Source organism: Quercus robur, chromosome 2 (genome assembly GCF_932294415.1).
Source record: "Quercus robur chromosome 2, dhQueRobu3.1, whole genome shotgun sequence".
In the NCBI taxonomy this organism is placed as follows: domain Eukaryota; kingdom Viridiplantae; phylum Streptophyta; class Magnoliopsida; order Fagales; family Fagaceae; genus Quercus; species Quercus robur.
This window is the reverse complement of record NC_065535.1, coordinates 16296108-16314032: the sequence shown is the minus strand read 5'-3', so window position 1 is coordinate 16314032 and position 17925 is coordinate 16296108. Positions and strand designations below refer to the sequence as shown.

The window sequence follows — 17925 nt, the reverse complement described above, 5'->3', positions numbered from 1 at the left end:
ATTGTGACAATGCTATAAAAATGTTTGTGATACAAAGCCTTGTTTAACATATTATTTTAAACATATATTTTCAATTTTTAAACAACATTACATATTTTTTCACCTATACATATTTTTATAAAAACTAAAATTTATTATTTAAATACACCTCCCAAACCGCCATTAATTATCCCACCCAGTACGTGTAAAGTAAAGCAAAGCGGACAAGTGAAATAAAATGAGCAAGAGAGAGAGTAGTAGTAGTAACTAGAAATAACAAAGAAAGAAGGTTTCTTTTCTCTCTTTTTCTAAATTGAGAGAGAGAGAGAGAGAGAGAGAGAGAGAGAGAGAGAATAACGAGGTTTTCTGGGTTGGCGGAAAACAATAACATGGGACCCACAATCCACACCCTCCTTCTCTTTTGTTTTGAGAACTCTCGAAGACAAAAGGGTCCAACTTTTTCCTTCTTTTTCACTCTCTCTCTCTCTCTCTCTCTTTCTCTCTCCTCTTTCAGTGCAAATCATGACTTTCTCTCTCTCTCTCTTTCCTCCTCTCCCTAAATCCTAATCCCCTACACTCCTCCTCTTTCCATTTTCTTTCTTTTTCTTCAACCCAACAATGAAAAAACAAAAAGAAGAAGAAAATCAATTCTCCTACAACAATTACTATCCATGTAGTACTAAATCCTCAAATACCATTACTAGGTATAATTAGACGCTATTTTAGTACTATCAAGTTTCTATTTCGATTAGTACCCTCCAAAGATTCTTTCACCTATATATCTCTCTTTCTCTCTGAGCTGACCTGAGCAGTGAGAGAGAGACCAACCTTTTCTCTCTTTTTTTTTTCTTTTTTTTTTTTTTTTATTTCTTTCACACACAGCCCAACCCTAAAAGCCCATGCTTTCTCTTTCTCTCTCTATATGTTAAATTCCATTATCCAATCTCTCACCACCATCACCGACCTCTTGGCCCATCACCGACCTCACCTCCTCTATTCTAGGGTTTCCTTTCCTTTCTTTCTTTCTACTTTCTCTCTTTTTTCTTTTTTTTTTCTTTTTTTTTTTCTTTCTATTTTTATGTAATTATTGATTCTTTTTTAGGCTGATATATATACATATATTCCTCCGATCTCTTCCTTCTCTTTGAAGATTAGCTTCACTCTCTATCTTTCATGGATTCCCTTTAAATTCTATGTGGATTCTCAGTATATCTCGCCGTCAAAATCTAGGGTTTTTCTAGGGTTTTTCCTTTAATATGTGGCTTAGTGTTTACTGGGTCGACTTTAGTATCACTCAATTTGATCGAATCTTTTTCCTTATCTGAATTTCAATTGGGTAATTTTTTTTTTTTTTTAAGTGGCAAAAAAAATTAAAAAATTAAAATTGTCATTCATGGCGTACCAGTCGATTCCGGGTCCAGGTTCGGGATCGAGTTCGGGTTCTGGGTATCAGTTCTTGAATTCCCCTTTTGGTGATACAACTTATACGAAGGTGTTTGTTGGGGGACTTGCTTGGGAGACACAGAGCGAGACTATGCGACGCTATTTCGAGCAGTTCGGTGAGATTCTTGAGGCTGTCGTTATCACTGATAAGAATTCCGGTCGATCAAAAGGCTATGGTTTTGTGAGTATTTATTGTTTTCAGTTTCTGGGTTTTTTTTTTTTTTTTTTTTTTTTTAATAATAAATGTCTTTCATTTGAAATGAGTATTAGTTTAGTACACCTAGATGTAAACGATATTGGTTGTTCTTTCAATGATCCTAGGATTGATCAGAACGGTCTGTAATGTGTGCCACCTTGGAAATTTGAAAATTTTAGCTGTTCTTAGTTATCAGTATCTGCTTGATTGAGTAAATTGGTTCTGCTAGTCAATGTATTTGAATCTGTGCTAGTTTGTGTTGATGAGGGGTACTTGTTTCACTATTGAATGACTTGGTTTTCCCCCCCGTATTTACATGGAGGGTTTAGGTAACTTTTCGCGACCCGGATTCTGCTAGGAGAGCCTGTGCTGATCCTACCCCAATTATTGATGGCAGGCGAGCAAATTGTAATTTGGCTTCACTAGGGCGACCTCGGCCTCCTATGCATTATGGTATGATATTTGGCATTTGGCTAATAATTCCCCTGTTGCTGTTTTCATTGTTAGGTCATATTGTTCAATATTTTGTGGTGGATTTTTTTTTCTATACATTTTTTAGAAGATTCATGACCATGTATGTTATGCTGTATACTCGTACCAAAGACCTCTCTGTCCTTGTGCTAATATGAGCTCTAGCTCAAATGGCACTTCCTCCCCTATAAAAACATGTGGAGGGTGCATTGTAATTACAAAATTACAATGTCATTTTGTGCATAGCTGTATGTAATTGGATTTGCAGTTTTCTTAAAAGCAGATATGGTTGAGCTATGTTGTTGGGGGAATGAATATTTGACATGCACTTTGTGTTGCCTTGTTAGTAGTGGACTCTCTTTATGCTACCCTCAAGCCAATCTGGAAGCTTTTTGTATGTGCATGAAGTAGCAGTTGTTAGTGCAATAAATGTGGAATCAATGTTGAGTTGTGTGTTTGTTGTTTTCCAAAAAAAAAAAAAATGGTTATTAAACACTTAAGCTAATGCCTAAAATTGGAGATAATTGAGCTAGTGTGGTTTTTAATTTCACTCAGTTTGACTTTCAGCCCTTAAAATCATCTATATGTGTCAGTTTCTTTAAGTAAGATTTATTTTTTGTATTTTTCTTTCTGCTTTTGTTTATCATAGGACGTTTGAGACCACCAGGCCCATACATCGGAAATATGCAAGCCGCCCGAGGGGCTTACGTTGGAAGTTTTGGCTACCAGCAACCAGTTTCTTATGGCTACCAACAAGGATTAATGTATCCTCCTTATGGGTAAGTTGTGCATTTCAAAGCAGCTAGTCAGCTCAGTTTAGCTAGGTTCAAGTTTCATGTCTAAACCATAATTAGAAGGGGGGCGAGGGGGGGGGAGAGAGAAAGGTATGTGTGAGTATATATGCTGTTTTTTTTTTCTTGGGTGGGGGGGAATAGAAGGTTAACTGAAATTATGTTTTAAAACAGTGTTCATTGAACATTGTTTGGCTAATAGTGACATGCCCCTTTTATTTGTCTTGAAGTAATAACTTTACTTAGATGTTCACTTGCAATAGGAAGAATAATTTAGTTGATTCAATCCTGAAAATATTGTTTGGGTTTTGTCTTGCGAAAGTTCTATCACTATTCTCATAATTAAGTGATAGCCTTGGGGCTGATGTGTATTGGAGCTGAATGTGTTCCACTTAGGCCTATGTATTCTTGGTTCAGTGGCCTTAGAATAATTGGTGACCACTCTGCTCAATTCAGTACACCCCTTTGCAGCTACTTTATCTTTTGCATTTCTTTTTATGTTGCATATACCAATCACAACATGCAACCTCACTTTTAGAATCGTAATAAGAATACTTAGTCATTCCTTCAGATGTCAGGGTTGGTTTCGTCCAGTGATGTTACATATTGTGATTGGTAATTGCAGGAATGCAAAAAGTGGTAGTCGCGGTGGATATGTACCCCAGCTCAATGTTTATTGAACAGGCAAGAATCATGATAGGGGTAGTTTAATAAGAAACACAGATTAGGGTTGTTAGTCTCACCATTTTCTTGATTTATTCCTTAGGTTTGCATGAGATGGCTCATTGATAGGAAAGGATCACTTCAACCTGTGGTTGCTTGCAAAACCTTGGTCATTTCATTGTTATGAATGGTGCTGCATGTTGTTCTTGTTCATCACGCAAATGACTTTGGTCTAAGCAACATTCTCAATTTGAGTCAAGAATTTTTTTAATAAGTAATAAAATTCATCTAAAAAAGTGCAATAAAGGGTGCAACCCTAGTACACAGGATGTGTACAAGAGAAACACCTAAAAGCAAATCTAGCATCTAAATTTGAAAAGATACAAAAATTCCAACATTTGCTTAAAGGAAAGTGATGTGGTAGCCACTGTCCAGACCTTAAGAACAATCGCTTTAGCCTCAATTTGTGTCAATATATAATCTTGTAAAAAATTCCAATGGTGTCTTTTCTGTGCAGGTATGCAACATATGGACCTGAATATGTGTATCCACAGGTCAGCATTGCTCCAAAATTGTAGCAGTTATTGAAACCCACATTTAAGTAGGGTTATAAAAGAGTGTGAGAATACTGTGATTTTCTTGCAATGATTTTTTATGTTTTATTTCTTCTTGCAGGGTGGTGTTTACAACCCTTATGCAGGTCAGCAATATCTTCAGATTTATGGAGTACCTGGGACAGTTAACACTGCTGTTTATCCTTATGGACAAATGGGTCAAACAATTCCTGGTGGTCATGGTTATACAGCAGTGCCCAGTTATGCTATGCCAGGTCATCAAATAGTACAGTTTGGTGGACCCGGTGTTAATGCAATAACAACTTCGCCTATGCCTACAATTCAATCACCATATCCTACAGGTACTTCATGTCCTGCAAAGTAGCTCTGTTTCTTTATAACATGAATGGCCACTTGCACCTCACAACGAGGATTACAACATGAAAGATTTTAATCCTTTTCTCTGCTATCAACATTCTGGAAAACAAAATTTTGCAATTTTCGTTTGTAAAAAAATTATTTGTCGATGTATTTAGCAGTTTTTTTATGGTATGCAATAATGCAAGCCATATTGAAGAACCTTACAATTTGAGTCAAGCCTTTAATGTTTATTTCAGCAATTTACCATAGTTATCAGACTGTTTTAACAGAAAATGTGCCGAAACAACTGCTTAACATTCAAATGATTTACCAAATTCTTGTGAACCCAAAGGGTAGCACAATCAGCTAGAGACCACACCTCATGAAATGGAGTTCACTAGTTCGAATCCACTCCCCCCCCCCCCCCCCCCCTCCTCTCTCTATCTTCCTCTCCCTGAGGCCATAACTAAATCCCCCAAAAAGAATCTTATCTTGTAGCATGTGTCTGTACAGCCCATAAGATAGAGAAATGAGAATGCAAAAAGTTGTAAAATACCATGAATTGAGGCCATTGTTCGATTGGAATCTTGGGAATCAGCTTTAGAAAAAGATTTGGGATGGTGTTTTAATTTGGAGTTGTGAAATGGTGATGGAATCTCATAAAATTATACATCTGATGACTGGATGAAGTAAAGTTTGGAGAAAGATAAATGATTAAAGTAGGAAAAAGATATGGAGGTGACATTCATGAAAGAAAAAGTTCACCAAAAATGAGGTCATAAAGCAAGTCTTCCACTCCTGATGTGAAAGGGAGGGGAAAATTCAAAATGAAATTTGCTCCGTAAAATTCTCAAAAAAGATTATAACATTATATAGACCTGAGCAGGGAAATACATTTGTTTTCAGGTATAGCAGCACCTGTTGCAGCACAACCACAGTTTATAGTTCCTGCTCCTTCTCCTCAGTATATGCAAGGTAGCGGTTCGGACCAAACAACTGGGTGAGGGGTTGATCAAGGTGAGTGCCATTGCAGGATAGATACTGCCATGATCTTGCTTATATTTACCACCTGTATGATATTATTGTCAGAGTCTCTTGTTTTCAGGTATCCTTAGATTGCAGCAGGACTAAGAGCAGCGGAACTGCTACTTGAGTGGCGGGCTTCGGATCTAGCCTTGCAAATTAAATATTTTGCATTCTAGAGGTACAAGTTTTAAATTTATTATTTGTAGCCTCATTGAATACGAATTTAATATTTAGTCCGATTAATATGAGATGATGGAGAAGTAGAATATATGATGGGTGCAATTTTTTATTGAATTTCTTTAATTATATTTTCATATTTATTTTTCTGGTCTATATCTTGATTTTAATGAGGTTCTCTGAAACCCAATTACAGTTTTTAGACTCCCAACACTTTGAATCCCTAAATTAACTAGTTTCTGATATGAGTATTTATGCCGCAGGCATTCTTATGTTATTTTCATGTTATGCAGGTCATACATAGTCATGCTCACCAGAGAAGTCAAATGTCTGAGTCGCTCCAGATGGCGGAGAAGGGATGTGGAAGATGCGGGCTGCACTTCCATTAGGACCTTTACCCTAGTTTATTTAAACCCTCATATAATGCCCCTGCTCAGGAAGAGTAGCAGGCATTCATGGATTGATGGGTGCTGGAATCGGTTTCTAGCACCCATGTAGTAATAAAACTCTGTAAAAATCATCATTTAGAATCAACATATGATTCTTTTATAGTCTAGTCCCTGCATTTTGGGTGTATAGATAGTCTCTGGTGCTCTGTGTGGTGTTGGGTCCATTGTATTTATAAATGATTTGTGTTCTGTTCTGTGCATATTAGTGCTAGGATTTTTATTGGAAAAACATTAACTCTTGCATCTTGGATGATTTTATTGAGGGCCTGGCTTCAAAACATGGGAGAAGCTTCAGGTATATATCCTATTTGAGAAGAATTTGTGTGTTTACTAGTTCTCGTTATGATTTTTGATTGCCTGCCTTATGGGAAGGTTAGGAATCGTCAATTTATGCTAAGATTAATGGTCAAGAAATTAATCTTATTTTTTTGATGAACTTCCAATTGAGTCTCACTGTTTGCTCTCGAACCTCGTTAACTAGGTGGCAATTTAAATGCCACATTCGGTGCCTTGATTCAAGGTCGTAGGGCCCTTTATACATAGGGGAGGATGTCTTTTGCTGATCTTGTCCTATCCATGTGTTAATTAACAATGGCATTGGCATTGGCATTGGCATGTGATGTGTGAGCCAGGTGGTAAGGAAAGAGAAATAATAGGTCCCAGCACGTGCATGTCGAAGTTAAAAATGTGTTAAATCATCATGAATGTTTTTTGTCGATGTTCGTTTTCTTAGTCGACTGTCCCTTGTAGAGAATGTTTGCTTGCTACTTGCTCGAGTGGCATCATTACCTTTGTTGTTCGATAATGTCATTATAGTATGTATGTCACTGTCCTCTGCTCTAAGCCTCGTTAGAGGCATAGGAGATCATTTCATTACCCCCTTGATTCTGTATCTTTTTCAGTTTTTAAGGTTATAATTTTGTTTTGCATTCTTTCAAAATGTGTATCCACATTCGATTGTAAATAAACTTCTTTAAATACAAATCCTCTTCAATTAAAGTTTGTATTTTTGTGCTGGAACTGGTTTTATTTTTTCATAAAAGTTTTGTTTGTGTATGAGTATGATGACATTGTGCGTGGGTTGTTATTACGTCATATATTCTACACCTCGTTGTCGGTGATATCTTCTATACTTTAATTATTCATTTTGCTCGAGGTGGTCCCTTTCGGAAAATTAAAAAAAAAAAAAAAAAAAAAAAAAATTATGGTTGTGGTCGGTCATAGTAGGCTGGGTCGGTCCAATTTGTTTTGGTGGCATGCGTTATTATCATTGTCACAGTTGTTATTTGTTGGGATCATATTTTGTTAGTTCCCGTCGTGGAAACCCACGACACTTGTAACGTTGACAACTTTGTTGCGACTTCTTGTATTTGTACAAAGTGAAATAAGTTAAAAAAGAATTTAATTTGTCCCAAACAGACTGGATTCCATTTCAATTTACTGAATTCAATTGTTCTCATCAAATTGAGCTAGTGTCACGCTCACGCTCACGCACACCCACCCAATTCCTCTCAATTTTTATTTTTTAAATGCATAAAAATAGGGTCCGGTTAATACATGAAAAGTTAGTTATCTTATTTCTTCATTTTCTCATAAAATATTTTCTTTAAATTGTTTACTAGTATCCTCTAGGGTGATCCAATTTCAGTCTGGTTGACCATTATCAGAATAGGTATTGAAGTTGTTAAAGATTTAATGACAAATAAAAGAAAGGAAAAATATTAAAATGGTCTAATAATATTGTAAATTATATCTTTGAAGTCTGATAGATATAACCTTTATTAATTTCAGTTTTTTTTTTCTAAAGTAGTAATCATCATGAAAAACTGTTAAACAAGAAACTAATAGAGATCCATCTATATGCAAGAATCCATGAACCTCATAAAAAGATATTTGGTTACTATAGCCAAAAAGGCTCCAAAAGCTCCAAACGAGCACCTAAACATGATGAAGGATTCCAACTAGAAATCCATGCAACATGAAGTCATGTCATTCACAATTTAACGGCTTTAAGAGGTTTGAGGCGCTTGCTTCAAAGCCTATAATACGCTAGACAAGCTTTTTAAAGCGCAATGAAATTGATGGATATTTCTCTGAAAACGACAAAATAAGCCTATTTAGAAATAAATTATTTCTATAATCATGAAATTTCTAAATTGAATCAAAAAGGTAAAGTTCAAATAACTTGAGTAATTTGGTAGAAAAAAAAAATAGTTGAGCAAATAACGAAGCTATAAAACTTCAATATTTTCAAATAGAAAAATTGGAATTTTTTTTTTTTCTCTTCTAAATTTTTGAGAAAGCAAAAGGCTTGCTCACTCATGATATTTTTGAAGCATTTCAACAAAGGCTTGAAAATAAAAGACTAGAAAAATCTTGCTTCAAAGTCATGATATATCAATATGCATTAATGAATACCAAAGTTAATCTCTTTTTAATCATGAAAAATGAAGTTATAGTGTGCGTTTGGTCCGGTTTGGATACCGCTTATTTTGCTGAAAATTAAAAAAAAAAAAAAAAATTCTGGTTAATGTTTATTACTGTTCACTACTGTTTAGCACTATTTATTGACCTAAAATACACTGTTCATGTCTCATGAACAGTACATCAAGCGCTGGTAAAAAAAACAAAAAAAAAAAAAAAAAAAAAAAAACCCAAAAACGCCAGACGCGTGAACACGGATGCGCAAACCAAACGGACATATAGAATGGGGAATAGCTTACCAAGTATTTTTCTAGTTTTAACAACAAACCAATGATATCAGTTTTTTGCTATGTTTAAAACATTGCTCTCTTATTTAGTAAGAACCTGAAATGGGGTAAATATTTCACCTTCAGCAAGAGGGTGAGTTAGATTAAAAAAAATTTCCAACCATATTAGATTCGGTTTCTAATAGCAACAAGCGAAAAAATAATTATGTGAAGATAGAATGATTAATTCCTTTGAATTACCACATGTTGAGGAAATAATTTATTGTAGCACAAACCCTACTTTTTCTTTTTCTTTTTTCTTTTTTTGATAAGAGCACAAACCCTAATTAATTTGTTCAATTAAGCAAAACAAATTAAGGAATCAAATTTCAAAATATCTGTGCTAACAAATCGTACGAGGCTTATGGTTACTCAAATCCCAATTAAGTACATCCACTACAAGTCAAATAAAAAAAAAGTTGGAAATTTGCTAGAAGCCATTAACCACAAGAAAAAAAAAATCTTGACCAGATGACATAAGCCTTATGTCGTATAGATGACATAAGCCTTATGTCATATAGATGATGAATAATATCTCAATCTTATCAACAAAATAAAGGAATGAGATAAACATGTGAAACCTCTTTTACAAAAGTAAAGTATCAAGTATCAAGTATCAACTCATGAAAAAGAATAAACCTATTTTATGTAAAGTTACAAATAACTAACAATGTACTTGTTCTTATTTTTCTTATTAACATGTTTCTTATTAACTTGTATTCGTCTTCTTTTACTACTCTTCTCCTATAAAAGGAAAATAACTATATATGGGTAAGGACCAACATATATGGGTAGTTATATTCTAAGAATCAATGTTTGTATTTTTTTTTTTTTTTTTTTTTTTGATAAGAACCAATGTTTGTATTGGGGTTGGTAGTTTGCTTTTTTTGGCTAATGATCAAGATTATGCTTTAAGGTTCTAGTTTATAATTTTTTTTTTTTATTTTTTTTTTATGGAAGTCTAGTTTATAATTTTGATATATACTATTACTAGAGAAGTCTCTTCTATTTGGTCAATGCTTTCTTTCAAAACAGTTTAGAAGAAAATTTCTTTAACCCGGACGACTCAAAAAAATTATCTTAAGGTCCTACCTTTCGGTAAAAAAAAACGTGAGAGAGAGAGAGTATTCGGCTGGGTCCTGGGCTCAGGGCCTTTTCTTACAGGAATGGGCCTATTTATAATAATGATAAGTTCCAAAACCCAAATCTAAGCCTATTGGGTAACTATATATACATATTACATACCAAATCCAAGGTCCGTTTCTGAAGTGGGTGATACACAAACCCGTTACTATTTTTTCTGCCCACCCGAACTGACTCGCTCGCGATCTCAAATTTGTATCCTCTATCTCTCCCTCTCGCCTCTCAGACTCAGAGTCAGAGAGGCTAATTCTAAATGGCGACTACTATCACAACTACACCGGTTATATTACAACCCCCCGGACCCTCCACCACCGAAATCGAACCCGATTCGGAAACCCCTTCCAATCCCAAACAACCCCAAACCCAAACCCCAATTAAACCCGACACTCCCGCCACCGCCACCGCCACCGCCGTCGCCATTGCCACTCCCAGACCCCCTGATCCACCTCCCTCCTCCGATGCTGACATCATCCACATCCCCAGTTATTCCCGTATGTCCCAACTAACAATTTATTTATTTTATTTTGTTGTTTTATAATTTACGTAATTAATTATTTTGGATTTTGAATTTTGATTAGGTTGGTTTTCATGGGACAACATTCACGAATGCGAGGTTCGGTTCCTCCCAGAATTCTTCGATTCTCGCTCTCCTTCCAAGAACCCTAAGGTTTACATGCACTACAGAAACTCCATCGTCAAGCAATTCAGAGAACATCAACGTCAACAAGCCCCTTCGAGAAAAATAACCTTCACGGACGCTAGAAAGACTCTTGTGGGCGACGTGGGGTCCATTCGTAGGGTCTTCGATTTTCTCGAGGCTTGGGGTTTGATCAATTACTCTCCCTCCGCACAAAACAAGCCACTCAAATGGGAAGACAAGGATACCAAGTCTTCTTCTTCTTCTCAGGGCGCCGAAGCTAAAGCCGCTGCTGCTGCTGCGGCCGCGGCAGCAGCTGATTCGTCGGCGGGTCCTAGTAAGGAAAATTCTAAGGTTGTGTGTAGTGGTTGCAAGCTTGTTTGCAGCATTGCTTGCTTTGCTTGTGATAAGGTCAGTTTTATATAATGTTTCTGCTTTTTTTTTCATACATTTTATATTTATTTTAAGTTTTCCGAATAAATAACAACTACCCAAATCTTAATTGGCAGCATAGTGCTTGCAACTGATCTTTAGTATGCCTTTTTGTAATCAATTTCATCTTTAATTGATTGGTGCCAAAGGGTCTGATCCTTGGGAATTTGTCTTTTGTTGAGCAGTATGACTTGACTCTTTGTGCAAGATGCTATGTCCGTGGGAACTACCGGGTTGGTGTCAACTCTTCGGATTTCAGGCGGGTTGAGATCAGTGAAGATATGAAGACAGATTGGACGGAGAAAGAAAATTTGCATCTTATGGAAGCTATTTTGCACTATGGTGATGACTGGAGGAGGGTGGCACAACATGTTGGTGGTAGAAGCGAGAAGGAATGTGTCGCGCATTTCCTTAAGCTTCCCTTTGGGGAGGAATATCTTAAACATGCGGACTCCGGGGAGGTTGATGTCAAATATAATCAAATGAAGGATCATGTTGATGCTGAACGTAGATTAGAAAGTTCGGGTGCATCATTCCCCAGTAAAAGACTGTGTCTCACACCTCTTGCTGATGCAAGCAACCCAATTATGGCTCAGGTATATTTATGGGGTTATTTCAAATCTTGGTAATGGGTATGGCTTTAATTTGTTTAAAGAACTTGATTACAACTCCAATAAGCAGGACCTTATGATTAGGACGGATTAGTGTATGCTCGAATCCATAACAAGGGTTACTTTTTGTCTGGGAATCATTTTGTAGGCCTTGCTATTTAAACAGGGTCTTTCTTTCTGGAGAATTTTATTAGGTTGGGTTAGACTGCTGCAGGACTTCCTTGTGAAAATCTCAATGGGCTGAACATAAAGTGCTCTAACAATAGTCATAGCCTTCGCCCTCCCTTTATGATTTTGCTGCACCATGTCTTTTAGTTCAAGGGTACCAGGGTTCACTTCTAATCTAATAGTGTTACATATGGAAATCTATATAGATAACAAGTGCTCAACCAGAATGGATTTAGATTATGGACTTTTTATCTAGTGATCTTTTGTAGTTTATTCCTATTACTGAATCTTAAGTGTGCTTTATCCAAGTATATGTGGTTGGCAGTATAATTCTTGATTTATTTTTTTATTTTGAACCAATGCGGGTTATTCCAAAGGTCAACATTGACTTTTGTGCTTGGAACATTTCTCAGGCTGCATTTCTTTCAGCATTGGCGGGTGTAGATGTTGCAGAAGCTGCTGCCCGAGCGGCAGTTACGAGTCTCTCTCAGGTGGGCCGTGGAGCTAATAAAGAGCCTCAAGGTTCTCTTGCCAAAATTACAAAATTGCAAGGTATACAAAAATTCTTATTTGGAGCTGCTCTCAGGCATTTAGGATTTGGACTGACATATTTTACTGCATATGGGCTGGAATTGTGCCTAGGATGTTACTGATTTGAATTTGTAAAACTTAATAAGTACTAAGTATGCAACTATTCAATTAGTGCTTTCTAGGAGGTGTTACCCAATTGATTTGTGATATAAGTATATTGTCAGTTGGGACCATATTGCAAATATTACTAATGTATGGCAGCCTTCAACCTGTCAGGTCTGGGAAATTTTAAAAATTTACAACTGAGTAAATTTTTGGCCAAATACCTATTAATTAGTAAAAAGCTACAGAGAATGCTAGTTGGGGAATGTGTTATTGTGGAGACCACTCAACTTTCAGCGGAATAATGGCTCTATATTTCTGATGCAGAAGCTGATGTTACACCTAATGGCGACGCCACTGGGAATGCATCAGAAGGAGCTTTTGTGGAAGCAAATTCACAGCTTCAGAAGGAAGAGCTGGATGTGGAGAGAGCAGTTTCTAGGATTGCAGAAGTTCAGGTTTATATGATTCTCAGTCATTGCTTTGTGCTCCTGTCACATAGATTATTTGCTAAACATTAGGAGTCAATGCAGATGAAGGAGATCCAAGATAAGCTTGTTCATTTTGAGAACCTAGATATGCAGATGGAAAAAGAATGGCAACAACTGGAGCAAATGAAGAACATGCTTTTTGTTGATCAGCTTACCCTCTTGTTTCATAGAAGTTCTGCACCAAAAACTGATGAACGCATGGAGCAGAAGAGTGTAAGAATAGATTGATATTCCAAGATTCATGAATATCTATATACTTATCCTCTTTTTTTCCTAGTTATCTATTTACTTACCAAAAATGCCATATTTTTCCCCCATGCCTGTTAGTTGACTTTCTCTCTGGATCTGCAAAACTTACTCTCAAATCAAATTAGATTGGTTGTAGATGCAAAGCTTCTTCCCTGCCCAGCTGTCCCCCATGTAGGTTTTTCTTTTCCTGTCCCCCTTGTAGGTTTGTGCTCAATTTTAAAAATCACACTTATCATTTGGCAACATTGGCATGCATCTGCCAATATCTTTCTACATGTATATTACTTTTGTTTTTATTGAGTTATTATATTGAGAATCTGAGTTATTACTTTTGTTTCCAATAATTCATGAAGGTTTTGTATTTATCTGTAAAACTTCCTGAGAATCTTTTAATTCTCATGAACATGAGAATTCTAATCCTTATATTTTAGGTTGGAGAAGTCAATTCTGACATATGTAAGTATTCATGAAAGTGAAGTGTAAAACTTGAATTCGACCTTTTCTGAAAAAGCAACTATATAGAGTAAATATTATATACCTATAATCTTTTTTTTTTTTTGTCATATAAAAAATCATTTATAATGGCAAAACTATTAATTTTTGTAGGCTGTAGCTACTAGATGAGCACATATAATTATTTTTTAAACTATCACGTTTTTATTTTTAAATATAGTGTTTAAAGTTTAAACACTAACTTTAAAGTATGTTATAAGTGGGTAGTCCCTTGGCTTGTTTCATTCCGGTTCTGTGTATAGTGTTGAATAAGTGTAGACAATTTCTAAGAACTAGTGTGTCATGTCATCGATCCTAGAAGTTTATATGAAATATAACCTTGAACAGTCGGTGGATTGCCTTTGTAACCTGCAATTTTTCACCTTCAGTAATCTGCTGCAGTTGGCTTTAGTATTTACATTTCTTTTAGGGAAAAGCCCAAAGAACATTATTAGGAAGTTAATACTCTGTTGTGGATTTCTCAACTGCGATTGGTGTTTGTCTGCTTCAGTTATCCAAGATTCCAATCCTTACCAAAATCATTATGGGAAGAAAATGATTGAGCTGCAACGCAATCTCATATATAATACTTAAAAAAGCAATCTCATGATTCTCATCTCATCTATATAAATCTGTTCAGAACTTGCATAAATTTAGCAATCTGTGTGCCGGTTAACTGCTGGATTGAATGCAGTGAATTTAGTAACTTAATATCATTCAGAATGACCAACCTAAAAAAAATAAATTAAAATTCCGTGTAAAATGTTTGATATTCAAAGCTAGTGAGACAGAACTTGAAACTTGAAAGCCAAAACTTTTACATTCCACTTGCCAAAATCTTTTCAAATGAACCCGAAGGATGCTATCGCCTGCAAATAAGATGTGCATTTCAATAAGTGAATTATCCGCCAGTTTCGTGGAGCAAGCCCAAACCTTAAACCTTTAGTGAGTGAAAACAGGAAATAAGGAGCTATAAGTTTACATCACTTCACCTTCTCAATTTTGGAACTGTATTTATCTGATTCTTCATCAATGAACTGCAGCAAAATATAAAATTATATGTACTTAGTATTGAATGTGCGCTCTGAACCTTGGACTAACTGCTATGGAAGTACAAGAACTACAATGTGGTAAGATCTACCTGGCCTGTTACGGTGTATAGTCTGTTATACCAGCCGTTGGATGCCATCCCAATTGCTGTAAACAAATGTCTGCGACTTTCACCAGGATTTTGTAGTGAATACTCAATGTAATAGATTCCTGTTTCATTGAATGATATTGAGAATCAAGTTTTTTAGATTAATATAACGAATGAGCCTCATGACAAAGTCACTATTTTGCATATTCCTTTCCTCTATTCTTGGAACTAAAATTTACTTTTTGAGAGAGAGAAAGAGAGAGAGAGAGACTGAAAACATATGTCTGCGACTTCCACCAGAGTTTTGTAGTGAATACTCAATAAATGAAATTGGGAATCAAGTTTATTAGGTTAATATAAAGAATGAGCCTCAGGACATGACATGGAAGTCACTAGTTTGACTATATTCCTTTCCTCAATTCTTGGAATTAAAATTTACTTTTTGAGACTGAGACAGAGACAGAGACAGAGATTTTTTGATAATCGACAGAGACAGATTTAATATAAAGAATGAAATGTAGAATATTTATGCATCTAAAAGTTTTTTCTTTAAAGAACATTAGCCGAAAGTGAAGTGATACATAGAAAATGCAGGATGGAAATCCACCTCCTAGATGAGAACTTGGTCAAAACTTCCATGAGTCCCATCTCTTTTTTTTTTTTAGGCGCTACGTAATCTCTGATTTTCGACGGTCAACAAAAAAGTAAATTTCCATAAGGTATAGGGTTTTATACTGAATTTGACACACACCGACAGTTTTATTTGAATGAAGTGCACCAATTAGATTTTAGACAATCCCAAACAAATTTTCTCAAAAGTTCACATTTCATTGCATTGTCAGAGTAGAGTGGCTGCAATTACCTTTACTGGATCTACAGTCTATGAGCTTCGCAGCCACACCTGGGGGCCTTTGCCAGCTTCTATCCAATCCATTAACCTGTTTGACACATTTGGAATGTAAAAAAAATTGGCATGTTACCTAAACAAGCTCTCTACTTAAACACACTAAATTAGAATATTTGAGAATTGAGAATAAGATCTCACCAGTGTCTCAGCAAAAGCATCGACCTTGCCTAACGATTCCATCCTTGTAAAATCAGGTCCAACCCCCGTTATTACAACGCTGACTGAGGCAACCCAGTGAGCAATTTCAATATTAAAAGAAAGTTTAGTAAATTACTGGAGACAGATCCATCAAGAAACTTTTGTGTACCATTTGAATTAGAAGAATCTTCTGGGTAGAAAGCCGTTATCGATTTAAATCCATTAGGTTCCCCAGCACCTACTTGCCAATCTGCATAAACAAGAAGTCACTCAATCACTATGTTCAGGTTATGTGCTATATAATTGCTCTAACAACAAATTTCATTTTTCTTTTTTTGAGCGTGAGTGTGTGTGAGTGTGTATTATATCCCAGAAATTACTTCTATTTTTTGACAAATTGGGAGAGATCATATATGAATTTAGATTCTCCTTTATGAGAGAACTGAGCAATGTCATTGAGTCAGGCCCTTGACTCAAAAACTACAATGGTAGGATCAAACCATGATCATCATTCACTGGTGTATCATTATCATACATGAGAAATATGTATCATATCATATGACAAGGGAAACACAAAGTACAGTGCTTTCTAGACTTCTAGTACTTTCAATACTATCGAGGCTAATGTCTATATTCTTAATTCACTTTACGCTTTCGCTTTAGTCTATTCACCTTGTGGAATCAGAATCTTGAATTTGTTCACATCGTCGGTATAAACACGAAAATTCTCAGGTACATCTGAAAAAAAATGATATAAGATATAATTTGAGTAACAAATTAATTTCAAGTAAAAATTTGAGAAAAAAAAAGACAAGAAAAAGTTGAAATCTACTAGGAATTGAAAGTGAGAGATGAGAACCACACCGTTCTCAGCAAATGCTTTTGCACTTGAAATGATTGCTGGAAAAGAAAATGCAGCAATTGTCAACTGAAGTACAACTTCTCTTCTTTTAGCTCCACATAGCTCTTCAACCTCAAAACTGACCCAAATAAAAAATACATAAACATAAACAAAGAAGAAAGTGAACCCAAATAATAATAATAAAAGTACGATGAAATAGAAATTATAAAGTTTCTTTAGACTTTTACCTTTGTTCTTGATGCTGCTCGCTGTTCTTGCAACATAATACATTATGTTTGGTGGCTGGAGAAACTGAACCAAGAACATAGAAAGTAGAGTTAGAATTTGAAGTTGGTGGAGCTTTGTTATTGGATAAAGCTGTGTAGTGGCAGATGAAATTGGAAGGTCGCAGGAGCAAACGATGTAGTGAAGAAACAGACGCCATGACTTTTAGATGGGCTTCTCGTATCCGCTTGTTAGTACTTTTGTGTGTGTGTGTGTAATTTAATCGAATATTCCTATTCTGGGTATTTTGTATTTATTTTTATCAAATATTTTCTATTTTGTTTTTATTTTTATTTGGGCGTATATTTCTCTCTTTAGCTAAATTATTATTTATTACTACTATTTTATGATAAAAAAAAAACCTAAAAAACAAATAAAGATATCATTTTCTTCTGTTAATTTATTTTTTAAAAATAAACTTTTGTTAATTAAGTTGAATTAGATAGGTTTTTTTTTTTTTTTTTTTTTTTTTTTTTTTTTTTTTGAGGAGTAAGTTGAATTGGATAGTTAATATTTAAAACAATCACAAATAATTTCTCAAAAAAAAAAACAATCACAAATAATTTTGGGTTTCCAAAATCTTTATTTTTTAATTGCAAGTAGTTTTCCGAAAAGTAAATTCTAACACAGTAAAAATAAAGTTAAATATTAACACAAGTAAAGTATTAGTAATAATTAATGCAAAAATAGACTGACATAGTCCTCTCAAGTATCAACAGTAAAAATAAAATAAGATATCAACACAATAAAATATTACCATTGGCATTGACCTGTGTAAAAATATATATCTATTTTACATAATTACTTTTCAAAAACACTCCATTAAATTATCTATTCTATATTTTATTTTTTATTTTTTATATAAATACTTATATTTATTCTTTCATTATTATTATCTTCC

General features: G+C 35.1%; 3 protein-coding genes across 3 annotated transcripts; 2 read left to right on the top strand and 1 right to left on the bottom strand.

Annotated features, from left to right (window-relative positions):
- Positions 1–408: 408 nt before the first annotated feature.
- LOC126712634 (uncharacterized) lies at positions 409–6427 on the top strand. The gene is made up of 8 exons (XM_050412040.1): positions 409–1603; positions 1948–2071; positions 2739–2868; positions 4061–4097; positions 4219–4459; positions 5364–5474; positions 5563–5661; positions 5954–6427. The coding sequence occupies exons 1-6, from the start codon at positions 1373–1375 to the stop codon at positions 5459–5461; spliced, it is 861 nt and encodes a 286-aa protein (XP_050267997.1). The 5' UTR covers positions 409–1372; the 3' UTR covers positions 5462–5474; positions 5563–5661; positions 5954–6427.
- Positions 6428–10123: 3696 nt separating this feature from the next.
- LOC126712632 (SWI/SNF complex subunit SWI3B) lies at positions 10124–13541 on the top strand. Its single transcript, XM_050412038.1, has 6 exons — positions 10124–10493; positions 10581–11050; positions 11257–11667; positions 12264–12402; positions 12811–12941; positions 13017–13541. Exons 1-6 carry the CDS (start codon positions 10256–10258, stop codon positions 13200–13202), a joined length of 1575 nt encoding a protein of 524 aa, XP_050267995.1. The 5' UTR covers positions 10124–10255; the 3' UTR covers positions 13203–13541.
- A 764-nt stretch (positions 13542–14305) lies between these two features.
- LOC126712633 (psbP domain-containing protein 3, chloroplastic) lies at positions 14306–17239 on the bottom strand. The gene is made up of 9 exons (XM_050412039.1): positions 16988–17239; positions 16763–16878; positions 16571–16636; positions 16068–16148; positions 15899–15981; positions 15716–15791; positions 14857–14975; positions 14708–14752; positions 14306–14584 (listed from the first exon to the last, which is right to left on the bottom strand). The coding sequence occupies exons 1-9, from the start codon at positions 17182–17184 to the stop codon at positions 14558–14560; spliced, it is 810 nt and encodes a 269-aa protein (XP_050267996.1). The 5' UTR covers positions 17185–17239; the 3' UTR covers positions 14306–14557.
- Between the last annotated feature and the right edge of the window lie 686 nt (positions 17240–17925).

What these genes read in the sequence shown, in the direction of transcription:
- LOC126712632 (XM_050412038.1), top strand. Translation starts at nt 10,256, where the DNA reads ATGGCGACTACTATCACAACTACACCGGTTATATTACAACCCCCCGGA. An exon ending in CCACATCCCCAGTTATTCCC is followed by an intron (nt 10,494 to 10,580) that starts GTATGTCCCAAC and finishes AATTTTGATTAG; the next exon opens with GTTGGTTTTCATGGGACAAC. An exon ending in CTTGCTTTGCTTGTGATAAG is followed by an intron (nt 11,051 to 11,256) that starts GTCAGTTTTATA and finishes TTTGTTGAGCAG; the next exon opens with TATGACTTGACTCTTTGTGC.
- LOC126712634 (XM_050412040.1), top strand. Translation starts at nt 1,373, where the DNA reads ATGGCGTACCAGTCGATTCCGGGTCCAGGTTCGGGATCGAGTTCGGGT. An exon ending in GATCAAAAGGCTATGGTTTT is followed by an intron (nt 1,604 to 1,947) that starts GTGAGTATTTAT and finishes TGGAGGGTTTAG; the next exon opens with GTAACTTTTCGCGACCCGGA. An exon ending in TTAATGTATCCTCCTTATGG is followed by an intron (nt 2,869 to 4,060) that starts GTAAGTTGTGCA and finishes TTTTCTGTGCAG; the next exon opens with GTATGCAACATATGGACCTG.
- LOC126712633 (XM_050412039.1), bottom strand. Translation starts at nt 17,184, where the DNA reads ATGGCGTCTGTTTCTTCACTACATCGTTTGCTCCTGCGACCTTCCAAT. An exon ending in GAGCAGCATCAAGAACAAAG is followed by an intron (nt 16,879 to 16,987) that starts GTAAAAGTCTAA and finishes TATTTGGGTCAG; the next exon opens with TTTTGAGGTTGAAGAGCTAT. An exon ending in AAAAGCATTTGCTGAGAACG is followed by an intron (nt 16,637 to 16,762) that starts GTGTGGTTCTCA and finishes ATTTTTTTTCAG; the next exon opens with ATGTACCTGAGAATTTTCGT.